The following is a 13,906-nucleotide window of genomic DNA, read 5'->3' on the forward strand; positions in this document are numbered from 1 at the left end:
GAGCGTTCCAAAGGCCATAACACATAAGTCAGTTCATTCGACAGGACAGAGTGGAAAAGAACCTTCAATCATTAGTGTCTTGATCCTTCTTAGTTTCCTTCTAAGTAATTTAATTCTCAGAAATAAACATTCACTGATAAAACATTTACTGTTTCCTCTATAGGATGACTTTGGTTCTTAATTTTCATTTTAAAAAAGTCTGTTTTTTTTTTTTAACTTTTCAATTGCTGAAGAACATTTTTTTCCCTCCAGCCAGCTCAGGAAACTGTGTGTTCCTTTGCCCATGGCCAAGAACATTGCAGTTGAATCTGAGTATTAGTAATTAGTCACTACAATTACCCTGCCTTTGGTAGTAGTTTAAATGAGTTTTGGCGATAGCATCTCAGGGAATCACACACTGTTGAAAACTGGGTAATAACATTTTCATGTTATTAGTTTGTTTTCAAATCACAACTTTATTATTAATGAAATTGTGCCTTATTTAAAAGTAATAAAATGACATTTCTCATTAGAACTGTAGGAGAAAAAAACGACTTTCTAGAAATTATTGCTATGGCTTTTTATGAACTTGGTTCTCACTTTATATGATTATCCAAGTGGCTAGTAAATGTTAATTAGCTTACTGGTTCCACACAGAGTACTTTTCTAAATATTCAATCTAGTTGGAAAGGCTGTTTCTTTTTAGATATTTTAGATGAATAAAAGGGAAATAGAAAATTTCTGGTTGTTCTATAGTCACATTAATGTTTTGTTGCTTATGACTTTATATATTTTATGTTAATATGTAACTGCATCTAACATCTAATGTTGGTATTTTAGGAGACCTCACTCTTAATGAAATATATGAAAGATTAATAATACATTGAAGAAAATCAATAACCTGTAAAGTGTTCTGATGAGTTCTTCTTGAGTATGGCATTATATATGACCTGAAAATGTAAAGAAAGCTACTAGGAGTAGGAGGGTAGAAGAAAGGATAGGGGAAAAGTGGAGGCAGAGGGAAACAACAAAAACAGATTTTGTTTAGAAAAACACACAATAAAACCTAATTCTTTGTAAGTCATTAAAGTCAAGTACATTTTAACTCGAAGGAACCTGTTTCTTCCCCTGTGCTTCAAAGACTAAAATGTTCCTTCTCTGCCTTAATTTTGAAAATATCTTATAATAGAGAAGGTAGTGATTAACTTTGCTATGTGGCAAAAGAATCAGGGAAATAGCTTCATAGAAGAAGCACATTTCAAGCTGTATAAGAAGGATTATGCAAAAGGGATAAATACTACCAGTATATTGCAAAACTAGTAATGTGTGCATGGGGAAGTGCTAGAAGATGTAACCAGCAGCCAAGTGATGGAGGACTAGATTTGCATCATTAGTGTGTAGAAGTAGGGGGAGTCGATGACAGATTTTAGCAGGGCAATGATATGATCATATATATGCATTTAAAATACTGCTCTGGTAGAAGTAGGTACATGTGTACCTCACTTACCACATATAGTAAAAATTCTCAAGTTTATTTCTATCCTATTTCATATTGTGTTTTGCTCCCTTTGACTAATGTACTAATGTGTGTCCTCGAGTCATATTTTTCTACCATACTTCTAACCTTGAAGTGAAACTGGTTATACTCAAGGGGATCAGCATTGGATCTTACCCAGAGTAGGCATTAGGTCAATAAATCAACACAGACTGTTTGTGCTTTAGTTTGTTTTCACCTCTACAATTGTACAAGGTTTGGATGGAATCTGAGGAATTGCACCAATATGCTAGTTTATTTCTGACTCTGTCTCCTGCTAGACTTTTGACCGTAAGTCTTGTAGCTTTTATTTATTCATGAGTTTATGTATCACTTGTGTCATGTGTGTTACACATGTAGCTACATTGTTTTATTTGTGATCCTAAACTCTTTGGACAATTAGAAATACAGTTAGTACACTAACGGGGATCATTTTGAGTATTTATACCAGCACATCATTATGTGAAAAGATGACAGACCATTTCGTGAAATAACAATGTTTTTAAGTGACAGTATTTATATAAAAGCATCACAACATTCAAAACTTGTTTGAAATAGGTAGCATATCTTCATTTGAGCATGAGTTTACATCCAGTTGCTGATATTGCTGGGCTATGAAAGCCTAATATATACTGCTATTGTTTTTTCTTAGTATTTAGAGGTTCAAAATATCTCAAAATCTGGGAAACATATTGCAAGATTTGCAGATGAAGATCTCAAATAGATAGTTTGGGGAGTAATACATAGGGAATGCATAAAAGAACAAAAGAGAAAATATGCCCATTTTTGAAAATTCTAGAACAAAATTCTAATTCTACAGAATTTCATCCACAAATTCAGACACACACACACACACACACACACACACACACACACACACACACAGACACACACGTGGAATATAGTTGTTTTTTTTATTTTAATTTTTTTAGTTCCTTACTTTTTTATCCATTTTTGACTCTCAACCCTAATAGACAAACTAAATAGCTAAGAACTAGTTTTACATTTTTATAAAGAAATCAGAACAATGTTTAGACATGTGAAAATTATAATAGAAAATGATAGGGCTAGTATTTTTAATTAAGGTTTTATTTAAACATGGGTGTATGCTCAGTTACATATTTTCAGTGACTAGTTACATGCTATAGTGGACGAGAAGGATAGTGTGACAGACACTGTATCATTTGCAAAATTGAAAATACTTGCCATCAATTCTAGTCAGGTTTTAATTGCGGTGGTAAAATGCCATGACCAAAGGCAAGTTGGGGAGGAAAGGGTTATTTATTTGGCTTACATATCCTGATTCACAATCCACTGAGGGAAGCCAAAGCAGGAGCTCAAGGCATGAACCTGGAGGCAGGAACTGAAACACAGACTATGGAGGAACACTGCTGACTGGCTTGCTCCTTGTGGATTGCTCAGCCTGTTTAATAGTATAACCCAAGACCCCCGCCGCCCAGGGCATCCCCTACAGCAGTAGTTCTTAACTTTCCTTATGCTCTGAGCCTTTAATGCAGGTCCTCATGTTATGGTGACCCCCCCCCCCAACAAAAATTATTTTTGTTGCTATTTAATAACTGTACTTTTGCTATTGTTTATGACTCGTAATATAACTATCTGATATGCAAGATATCTGATATACAACCACCAAAGGGGTCATGGCCCTCAAGTTGAGAACCACTGCCCTACTGTGTGCTGATCCTTTTCCATCAGTCTTAATCAAGAAAATGTCCTGCAGACGTGCCTACAGGCAATCTGATGAGGCATTAATTGAGGTCGCTCTTGCCAGATAACTACAGTTTGCATCAAACTGAGGAAAACCCACAAGGATACCACTCTTCTCCTTTTTGTTCAGAATTCCCAATGCACGTTCTTCAAAAAGCAGGCAGCAATATCCACGTTATGTTGACTGAATGTTATGCTGCCTTGAAGTTTTCTCCACAGATAAATTAATTCATTAATTAACCTTTGCTGAAAGTTGTAAGGGAGGAAAAAGTGTATGTAAGGTCTTTGCCATACATAACACATAACATCTTCTCCAAGTTTTAATAGAGTCCTTATTCCCATCTGAAACCCACAAGCAGTCTTTATACTTACTGGCACTCTGGTCATTGGTACTCCCACCAGAGTCATTCATTTATCTCTCCTTACAGATTCTTCTCCACCCAACTTCTTCCAACTTTTCCAAATCCCTCCAATAACCTGTCTATAAAGATGTCTGAGTCACATCATCAGGGAGTCACAGCATGACTACATGTTTGTGGTAGCAGTTTTCTCGGTTATACTTTTCCTTGTGATGACAAATGCATGAGAAAAACAAGGGAGGGGAGCTAAATTGATGGCATAGTTTCTGAGGTTCTAGCCCATCCAGGTAAGGAGGGTGTGGTGGAGTAGAATATCTTTCTTTATTGTGACCAGGAGGCAGAGATAGAGATAATGCCTGCATTAGTGGACTTTCTCCCTCTCCTCCTTTCATTCCATCTGGACCTCCATTTTCTGAAATAGTTGTATGCACACTCAGGCCAGTTTTCCTGTTTAATCCTCTCTGGAAACACACTCAAAGGCAGAGGGAGGGCTGCGCTGTGCTTTACTAATCTTCAGCATGTTTCTCAGTTCAACCAAGTTGACCATCAAGATTAGCCATCACAAGGAGCTTTGTGTGTTATACAGTCTTCCGTGAAATGGTCTACATGAAGGATGAGTAAAGAGAGGCTGTTTACTCTAAGCATGGGGTGTGTGGTTCTCCAGATGAGATTGGTTGAGGCATAGGAGCTGCCTTTGAAACACAGGATTGTTAGGCAGGGAGGAAAGTGGCTTGCTTTCTTGGACTACACAAGTTTGATATGGAACCAGTTGTTTGATATTATAAGGTAACAAATAACAGTGTTGGGCAAGGAAAGGTGATCAAGTTGTTCAGAGTTGGAATAACCAGGCTTTGAAGGGAGCAAGTACTCTGACACTGGAGGAAGTCAGATAGATGGCCAGGCTGCATGACTTATTAGCAAGGATCCAGTATTGGAGAGTTATGTATCAACTTGAATAATTTCTAATGTTTATCGCTTTCTGATTTCGTGTCTAAGACTTTTATGAAGTGACAATCTATATGAAGGAGTTTTTTAAAAAAAGATTTATTTATTTATTTATTATGCGTACAGTGTTCTGCCTGCATGTACACCTGCAGGTCAGAGGAGGGCACCCGATCTCATTATAGATGGTTGTGAGCAACTATGTGGTTGCTGGGAATTGAACTCAGGACCTCTGGAAGAGCAGACAGTGCTCTTAACCTCTGAGCCATCTCTACAGCCCATAAAGGAGTTTCTTAACACAAAATGCACATTTACTTGTGTCACTTATCCTGCTAAAGATTTGTGGTGAGCCGGGCGTGGTGGCGCATGCCTTTAATCCCAGCACTCCGGAGGCAGAGGCAGGTGGCTCTCTGCAAGTTTGAGTCCAGCCTGGTCTACAAAGCGAGTCCAGGACAGCCAGGCCTTTTACACAGAGAAACCCTGTCTCAAAAAAACATAAAAAAAAGATTTGTCATAGAGGTCCTTCTGTCACCTAAATTGTGTGTAACATTTAATCCTTTGTTTCCTCTCTGAGCTGCATATAACTTAGCTTTAGCGATTGCTATTGAATTGTGTATGATTTGCCAAGTTGGCTTCTACCAAACATTATTTCAGAAGCAGAAGAAAAAATGTTTTGGGCTGAAACAGCTCTGAGAAGTTTGTTTGCCCCTTTGAATTTCCCACATGTGTGAACACAGAGTACTTAAGCCATTTCCCACAGCTTCAAACCCAACAGAACAGTGTTTCAATGTGTCGTTTTTTATTGTCTTCTGTTGCCCTTAATTGCTTTGGCATCTCTTTTCTGACTCCCCTGTGTTATTTTTCCTTCTTCCAAATTCACACCTAAATCAAGAGTGGGGAATCAGTGAAAGAGATAATTAGATTAGAGAATTATAGAAGTTGTCTGACACTCCATGGACCATTCTCGTAACCTCAGAAAAATAGGAAGCCACACACAAAGACAAGAAACAGAGAAATTGAAGAGAACATAAATACTTGTCCTTTCTTTGATGCCTCTCTGAAGAGTTTGTTTTTCTGTGTTTGGAGTAGTTAGTGACAGATTCAAAGGTGTCACGTTGAGAATTTATTAGTGTAGTCTATTTTGAATCATTTTTAATATCCTATCTCCTTACATATAAGACTGTCTGAAAGTATTAGTAATTGCCCCTGAATCATTCATATGAACCATGAATATGTATCTAAAGATATCTGCAGTCGCAGGCAACTATTACTTATTGAGAATAATAATAGCCAGAGGGTATAGCTTAATGATTCAAGAATCAGCTTTATATATATAAAAAAAAATCTATGTAGTCTCCCTGAAACCAAGGATCAGATCTCATCAGGGTCAACTTAGCCCCTTCTATAATAGATAAATTGAAAACATGCTGTTTAATTTGTATGTGTATGCATTATTGACTGAAACTATGAAGAGTATTTGGTCTGCATATTAAACATATTACCATTACTTGGGTAAGTATAAACCTTGGGTAATTATGGGTGTTGAAGAAACTTGATTCCAGTGTTACATAAGATTGTTTTTATTGGAAAACACAAATTTGTTCATGTGTAATACCTTTCTGCTCAGTCTATTTTTTATTTTCTGTTTCTTTGGGGGCTAGAATTAGAGAGTAGAAAATGTTTGCAGAGTTGATATTATATTCTATTTCAACATTCCCTATGTTTTGTGGCAGTTTTCTAGATCTTACTTACAAAGATAAAACTGTGCTTTAAAATTTTTCCTGCCATTATTTACAACTTTATAAGTTGCTCTAGACTATAAATGCTCATTTTAGAAAATTTGGAAATATAGAGTTGCTGTGGCAAAAGGCTCTTTTGAACTTTGGTGTAAATGCAACCTCTACAGAGTAAACAGACACAATTTTTAAAAGAAAACTTCACCACTGATCCTGCTTTCAGAGGTAGTTGATACTAACTGCTAGTTAGTATTCTTTCAGCTGTGCCCAGTGTCTGTACATTTATTACTAAGTACCAAAAAATTTAGTTTCCAGGATTTTCCTGCTATCAGTATTATAAATAATTTCTTGAAATATTACATGGCTCATTATAGTAAGTATCTAAGAATGAGATTGTTAAGTGAGAGGATATGAAAATTTAAAAATATTTCTTTACTATTTCCAACCCATTTTCTTGAAAGGTAGGGTATTAGTTTGTTGCTCAATGCTGTAACTAAGTACTACAGACTTGACTGGGTAGGCAACACTTTTTTGTTGTTTTGCTCTGGAGATTGGAATCCAAAATGCCATCTGTTGGGGAGATGACCATCTTTGGCACTTGGACTCATTTCACCTTAACTAATCACACCAAACTCCCCTTCTTTAAGTATAGTCAGAAGATGGCATTGGGCCTCATGGATATCCTAAACATGAGAGTTAGGGCTTTAAAAGATAATATTTTGGGAGAAAGTTTAATTTATAACAAGTTACATTGACACTCAATGTCAGTGAAGGAAAGCTCTCCTTTACATCTTACTGCAGCCAAGCACATACACTACACCTATGTGTGCACACAGCATGGACACATCACTACTAATGTGATAGAAATGGCATTGTTTTACTTTCCAGTTTTTGAACCGTAGTTTCAGAGAATAAACTGTGTGTGCATGTGTGTGTGCGTGTGTGTGTGTGTGTGTGTGTGTGTGTGTGTGTGTGTGTGTATGTTGTTAGACAGGTTGGACAAGTGCTTTACCATTGAACTAAATCCCCAGCTCTTGAAACTTAAAAAGAATTCTTGTACCATGGAGAGATGACTGTTCCACCGAGAGCACTGGCTGTTCTTCTACAGGAAGAACATGCTACTTCACAACTGTCTGTAACTCCAGTTCCAGGGGGATTTGATGATCTTTTCTGGTCTCTGTGGGCACCAGGAACACATGTGGTGCACAGACATGCATGCAGAAAACACTCATAGGTGTAAAATAAAATAAATCCTTAAAAATCTTTGAAAGGTTGTTGAGCTTTCTATTTTTACATTTTGATCATTTTTATTTTTCTTGAGTTTGTTCTTAATTGCTAGGAAACTATATTTTGGTTTGGGTGTTTAACTGTTTTGCCAGGCATTTATTCTTTCACAGAAAAGGAATCATATATTTAAACATTGTTTAACCTTTGGTATTAATCCATTATTTACCTTCAAACACAGCAAAGTGTACAGGGTTAATAATAAATGAGGTCCCATATTAATGAATCATATCTTTAGTGCTCACTATACATTCATAAAATTTGTTTATAGTTTGGATGCATTGATTTGCTGGCAGTAAAATATAGTAGTGGCAAGGTTAATGCAAAAATCTTTTCAGATAGTGTTTACTCTGAATTAGCAAGTTCATCCCTGATTCCCAGAACTTAAATCCCATAAGATGTGTGCTGAGATTTCTGTTGGCTAAGTAGCTCCAAGAACAGCTGCAATCTTATATCCTCTTCCCAGTGGTTCATGGTGAGCATCAGGAGCAGAAAGGTTCCATAAAGCCCCATAATAAAGAAATCTGTTTAGCAAACCACCACCAATCAAAATACAGAGTTCTAGAGCCCAGTCTCAATGGATACAATTTGAGTAGCTATGGTGTAAAATTGCAATATGAAAATTCATATTAGTGTAATCCACAGAACTTGCTGAGATATGATTTCTATAGACATTGTGTGTGGTGGTGGGGTCCTCATGTAATATTACCATTTGTAGATTTGTGGAACCATCATTTTCACAAGTCAGTTGTACTATCTCTAGCTACATCTGTACTCCCACTCCCCGTAGCACCTGGCAACCATTGATCTGTTCTCCTCTTTAATTTTATCCTTTAGTGCTATTGTATGGCTAGACATGGTGGCACATACCTGTTATCCCAGCACTTGAGAGGCCAAGACAGGAAGAGGGTTGATGAACATTTAAAGCTAGCCTGATTGCGTAGTGAGTTCCAGTTTAGCATGGACACCCTGCCTCAAATAATTTGTTATATAAACGGAAGCATACTAGATAGAACCTTTGTTACTGAATTTTTCACTCAATATAATTCTCTGGACTCCATAGTGTTTTATGTATAAATAGTTCCTTCCCTTTTATTGCTGAGTAGTGTTTCATGGTAAAACAGACCAGCTTGTTTAACTTGTCATCTATTGAATGACACTTACCCCCCCCCCCATCTCTTTTTACTGGGACCTATTAATACCCTATACAAATGGTGTTCTAAAGAACACTGGTTTGGTGGGAGGACAGAAAAATACAAATTTTGGAAATTCTGTTCTAGAGAAATGATACAGTTAAAGAAGTCTCTAATCCTAAAAGAATATATTTTAGAAATTCAACTCTTTATTATTTCATTTAGGAATTTCAGAGACGCTGTAATACTTTGATTTCATTGATTGAAAAAGAAAATATGGAAATTGAGGAAAGAGAGAGAGCAGAAAAGAAGAAACGGGCAGCTAAAACTCCAATGGTAAAATTTTCAGCATTTTCCTAACTTTTAGGTAGATCTCGTTTTTTTTTAACATAATGACAAATGTTTATACTCTGTTTAATGCCATAATGATACCCATTGTTGAGCTGGGTTTTATGAAATGCTAATTTGTTTTAGACAGAAGAAGAATCACATCACAAATATACTTCTTTTTTTGTTTGAAGAACACATGGTTAGGAATTCCCTTGTTACAAGACTCAGTATTAAGAAATTCCTCATAAATCTAAGCAGAAGCAGAATGCCAGTGAGATCCTATGAATTGAGACTAGGTCGCCGTGGGGGCTGCAAAGGTTCAGATTGGGATGAGATGGTGTGGAGATCGAAACCCGGAGTTCTGAGTTGATCAAATGACATGTTTGCTCTTTGTGGAACTGTGTATTCAACTGGGACCTCTGAGCAGACAAGAAAGCCTTTTTTTTTTGTCAATAAGTTGCTGGATAAAAATGTGATTTTAATCTTGTCCGGTTGCTGTGTATATCTATGATTCAAAATATTCTGTTTGAGTGTGTAAAGTAGACCACCATATTTCATCAAATCTAAGATGCTTTCTGTTGTAAGACACAGCATTTTTTTTTGTGACACTAAGAGATATGATGCCAAGTATCATCTGTTATCAGTTGTAAGATACATCCTGATGTCAGAGATTCTAAAAGGGGAAAGAAATGTGCATCATAAAAGATATGAAATATGATGTGTTAACATCTATCTTAAGGTTATAAAATAACATTAATAACTAACAATTTCCCTGGAAACTTTAAATATTAAGTAGTTCTTTAAGATAAGAGTACATTTATAAGCCATGTGTAAGTAGATACTTGATGACTATTTTTGATGGATATTTTATGTCTTTTCATAAAAAAACACCTTTAAAAGTTATTTTACATTGGGTTATATAGTTTGTTGGGCTATATAGAGCATTAACTGTGAGTATAACACTGAAGTGAATATTCATGTTAAATTTTTTAATGCATTTACATCCTAGATTTAACATTGTTGGGCCATTTAGAAGTGTGCATATTGGAGCAGAACATTAAATCTGTTTCCATTTTAGTCACAGAAAAGAAAAGCAGAGTCAGCTACTGAGAGCTCTGGAAAGAAGGATGTCAAGAAGGTGAAATCCTAAAGCCTAGAAATAAAGTTTTAAATGGGAAACTGCTATTTTCTTGTTCCTATCTTCAAATGCTAATTACCAGTTCCAATGTATTCATTGTACTCTAAGGAAAAAACTGTTTGGTTTTGATTTCTTGCATATTTTATATATTTTACAATGCTTTCTACCTGAAATGTGTAGCTTTCTATTTTATGCATTCTAGTATTTTGTGTACTGTATTTTGTGCATTCATGTCTTCATCAAATTCCTCTCAGTCCTTGTTTTTTTGAAGCTTGTGCTGAGGTTTTAGCTTTTCTATGTTTTATATGCCGCTGCTTTGAAAGAGAACCTAGATTCTATAGCTGTATTATTGTTGTTTCAGACTTTAAATTTATATGGCTGTGGAAAAATGAATTAAAATGATTTGAGGAGAAAGACTTTTTCACTTCTTTGTTGCTTTCTTTTCTATTGAGTCTGGGCTTGTATGTGTTACTGCATACTGTCATTAGCATAATAATTGTTTCTTTGAGGTCATCTAAATATTTTTTCCCTAAGGAAATAAAGGGTGAGAAAAGAAAAATATTAAAAAAAAAATCCCAAATATTTGATACTGTGCTTGCTGTCAGTATGCGTTACATTTAAATTATTCTCTAAATATTCAAGTGGGAAAATATAATAAAGAAATGTCTATAAGAAATGTAATTATTTCCTGTTCTTTTGTGCAGTAGAAAGCAGTTGTGTCTACTGAATTGTATTACTCATCACTATGTACTTTGGGTGAAAGCTAAAACTTTGCTGCTGATTTGTACATGATCTTCTGTCCCATGGAGCCACTACAGGGGACCCTAGGTGTCACCTATAGATTTAGTAACACCCAAATTATAAGATGACGAAAGAAGTTTTGTGTATTATAGAAGAAGGGAAGCTGTTTCGTTAGTTGTGCTCACATAGCAGCCCCAGAGCATCAGGGGTTTTGAACACCAACAGTTTGTTTCTTGCTCACACTATAAATCCCATTCAGCTCAGAAGGATGGGACTGGAAAGAATCTGTTCCCCATGGTCACTTAAGGGTCTACACTGACTGAAGTTCTGCTGTTTTATAGTTTAACCATCCAGGGCATGCTGCCTTTTCATCTGTCACTGCGGGAGAAGGATAAGAGCCTGGAGACTTTCATACAGGCTATTTACTGCTTCAGCCCAGAAGTGACACATGTCACACCTACTCAGATTACATTGTCCGTAACTGGCCACATGGCCCTGTGTATTTCCAAAAGAATAAGCATATGTAGAGGAACAAATGGAATGTCCCATGTTACTCCTTCACTAACTTGTGCTATGACCCACAAACTGCAATCCAGAGCAATTTAAGCTTTGAATCATATTTTGGGATTTTTTTCCCACTCAAGTGAGTTGAAAAGCTCCCATCAGTCACTAGAGCTGGAGAAAATGATACCTTGAAGAAGCTTAATGATACCCCTGAGTTCTTTGAATTAGAGAAACCTTTGTTTGTTTTCTGGGAGGGTGAAGATGAAGGGGGTAGCATGGACAGTTGGAAATTCAACAGTCTTACATCTCAACCTTTCCCTCATAACCCAAAGCAGTTAATATCTAGGCTGTATGTGCCTGCCCTAAGGGAGAGAATTTGCAGGTAAGTTCTTCAAGCCTTTTCATGAGGCCATTACCTTGGTCCATAGCATGACTCAGGATGGTTCTTTCTTCGACCAAAGAGTTGTGCCATCCAGCTCCCGAAGACTGTCAATGAATCTTGAGATGCCGTCCTTAGAAACTTGTGAAATGGTTTTATGTAAGAGTTAGAACCACATATGTTCTTTATATTTAAAGATAGGTGATTGCATTACTGAACTTAGCTTTCCTTTTTTTTTTTTCCAAGACAGGGGTTCTCTGTGTAGCCATGACTGTCCTGGACTCGTTTTGTAGACCAGGTTGGCTTGGAACTCACAATGATCTGCCTGCCTCTGCCTCTACGGGTGCTGAGATTACAGGCGTGCACCACTGTGCCTGGCTTTGAACTTAGCCTCCTAAGAAGACCATCTATACAGTGATCACCAGATGATAGTATAGTCTAAATAATGTCACATTGAGGGTACAAAATGCCCTAAGTCTAATTTTAAGATCCCTTTGGTTGTTAAATTTTTACAGAGAAACTAAACTGGCATAGAGGATTTTAAAATTCCAATAGAGAAATATAACATGTGAAATGAGAGGTTTAGACTTAGGGGATCATATCCCTAGATTTGGCTGCCATGTTCCAAAAAGAAGTTTACCATGTTAGCTGCTTGAAGGCCAGAGAAAACAGAACAGAATGCCACATATGTGTATGCAGTTTTATACAAGCACAATGACCCTGCCCTCTGCTCTCTAGCAACAGCATCCTAATTTATTGCTAACCCACTTCTTTGCTTGGAAAGTGTGCAAAGGGGAGAAGAGGTAGAGAAACAGGGTGGGACCCCGAGGCGTCTCCTTCACACTAAGAATCTTTACTGAAGACAAGTGGTGATTAGGTCTCCTAATGACAGCAAGGCTTCCGGAGAATCCCTTGTAAGGATCCATCTGAATCTTAGGTCTTAATTTCCTTACACTTGAATGATGGGGCTATGTCATCACTTTCTCACTGTTTGTATCTCCTTGGTGCACAGTCTGAGAATATATTTTTCCTATGAAAAATGTTCACAAAAATTTATCCTTTGAGACTCTGTGTGTAAGACAGTTTATTGAATAGAATATTTGCAGCTACATTGCTTGCTATGATATGTTTGGTTTGAAAAGCCTCTATTCAATTGGTAGAATTACCCACTATTACAGAAATAAAATGCCATTTCCCCAAGTTTTGTCAAAGGTTTTACTTGTGGCCTAATTGCTCCCCCTCTTAGCAGTAGTTAAATTTCCTGGCCTGGTGTCCAGGCCCACAATTAATACTGAAGTTCACATTGTCTTCTCTCCAGGTATTTTAGTACCAGTTTCCCCAAACCATATTTTTATTTTTTTGTGTCATTTATCACTTTTATTACTCCTCAGTTTATGTTTTCTCAAATTAACTTTCTCTTTTGCTCATTCATATTTACTCTTCTTTTACTGGGTTTAGTTATGTAGCTCAGGCTTACCTGCAACTTATCCACCTAAGGATTCAGCCTCCTTTGTGCTAGGACCACCCACCACGTGTGCCAGCACTAATGGCTCTGGGGCTGGTTCTTAAATACATTTGATTGAATTAGAAATACTGTCTTAGGCTCTGCTTCTAGGGAAACTCACAGTAAGACATCTTGCAAGCATAGCTCTTCCTTGCCCTTAGTGAATTCATGAAAAGATGGAAGATGTATAAGGATAAGGAAAGTAATGACCAGATAATGAGTCACAGATCTGTTCTTATAATCTTATAATCACAGTACTCTGAGAAGAGTTAGTAAGTGGGATGACTGGATTGGGACCAGCCCAACATATTGGGTACAACTTTCTCTCCAATGACAAAATTTTCTTCTATCATCAATAGCTTTAATATTGGAAAATGTTAGGTACAGGTTACAAGATACCCAAAGGTTTGGAAAGGCCAAAGCTGGTGTCCAGGCTGTTGTCTCTTTGCCCGGGGATGGAGGTGGGGGTGGGGGTGGGCTATGGCCAGGTGCTGCAGAGGAGATAAGGAGCTGGCAAGGAAGGAGAGTCAGACATGGGGGTCAGGGGAATCTTGTATCCTGACAGTTGGGGCGGGGTGCTTGTTTATACAGAACTCAGTAGGCAGGGATAGATTAATA

General features: G+C 37.0%; 1 protein-coding gene across 7 annotated transcripts in view; it reads left to right on the forward strand.

The window, feature by feature from the left end:
- SMARCA1 (SNF2 related chromatin remodeling ATPase 1) overlaps window positions 1-10,576 on the forward strand; it is a 74,570-nt gene extending 63,994 nt beyond the window's left edge. For 6 of the 7 annotated variants that reach the window (XM_084790720.1, XM_084790725.1, XM_084790722.1 and 3 more), the window contains 2 exons: window positions 8,918-9,028; window positions 10,101-10,576. In XM_084790720.1, the coding sequence (XP_084646846.1) occupies window positions 8,918-9,028; window positions 10,101-10,172 (183 nt within the window). In that variant the 3' untranslated portion in view covers window positions 10,173-10,576. Of the gene's footprint in view, window positions 1-8,917; window positions 9,029-10,031 lie in introns of all 7 variants that reach the window. The other variant, XM_084790724.1, reaches the window with a different exon arrangement.
- The last annotated feature ends 3,330 nt before the right edge of the window (window positions 10,577-13,906 follow it).

Source organism: Acomys minous (genome assembly GCF_964271855.1).
Source record: "Acomys minous genome assembly, chromosome: 7".
In the NCBI taxonomy this organism is placed as follows: domain Eukaryota; kingdom Metazoa; phylum Chordata; class Mammalia; order Rodentia; family Muridae; genus Acomys; species Acomys minous.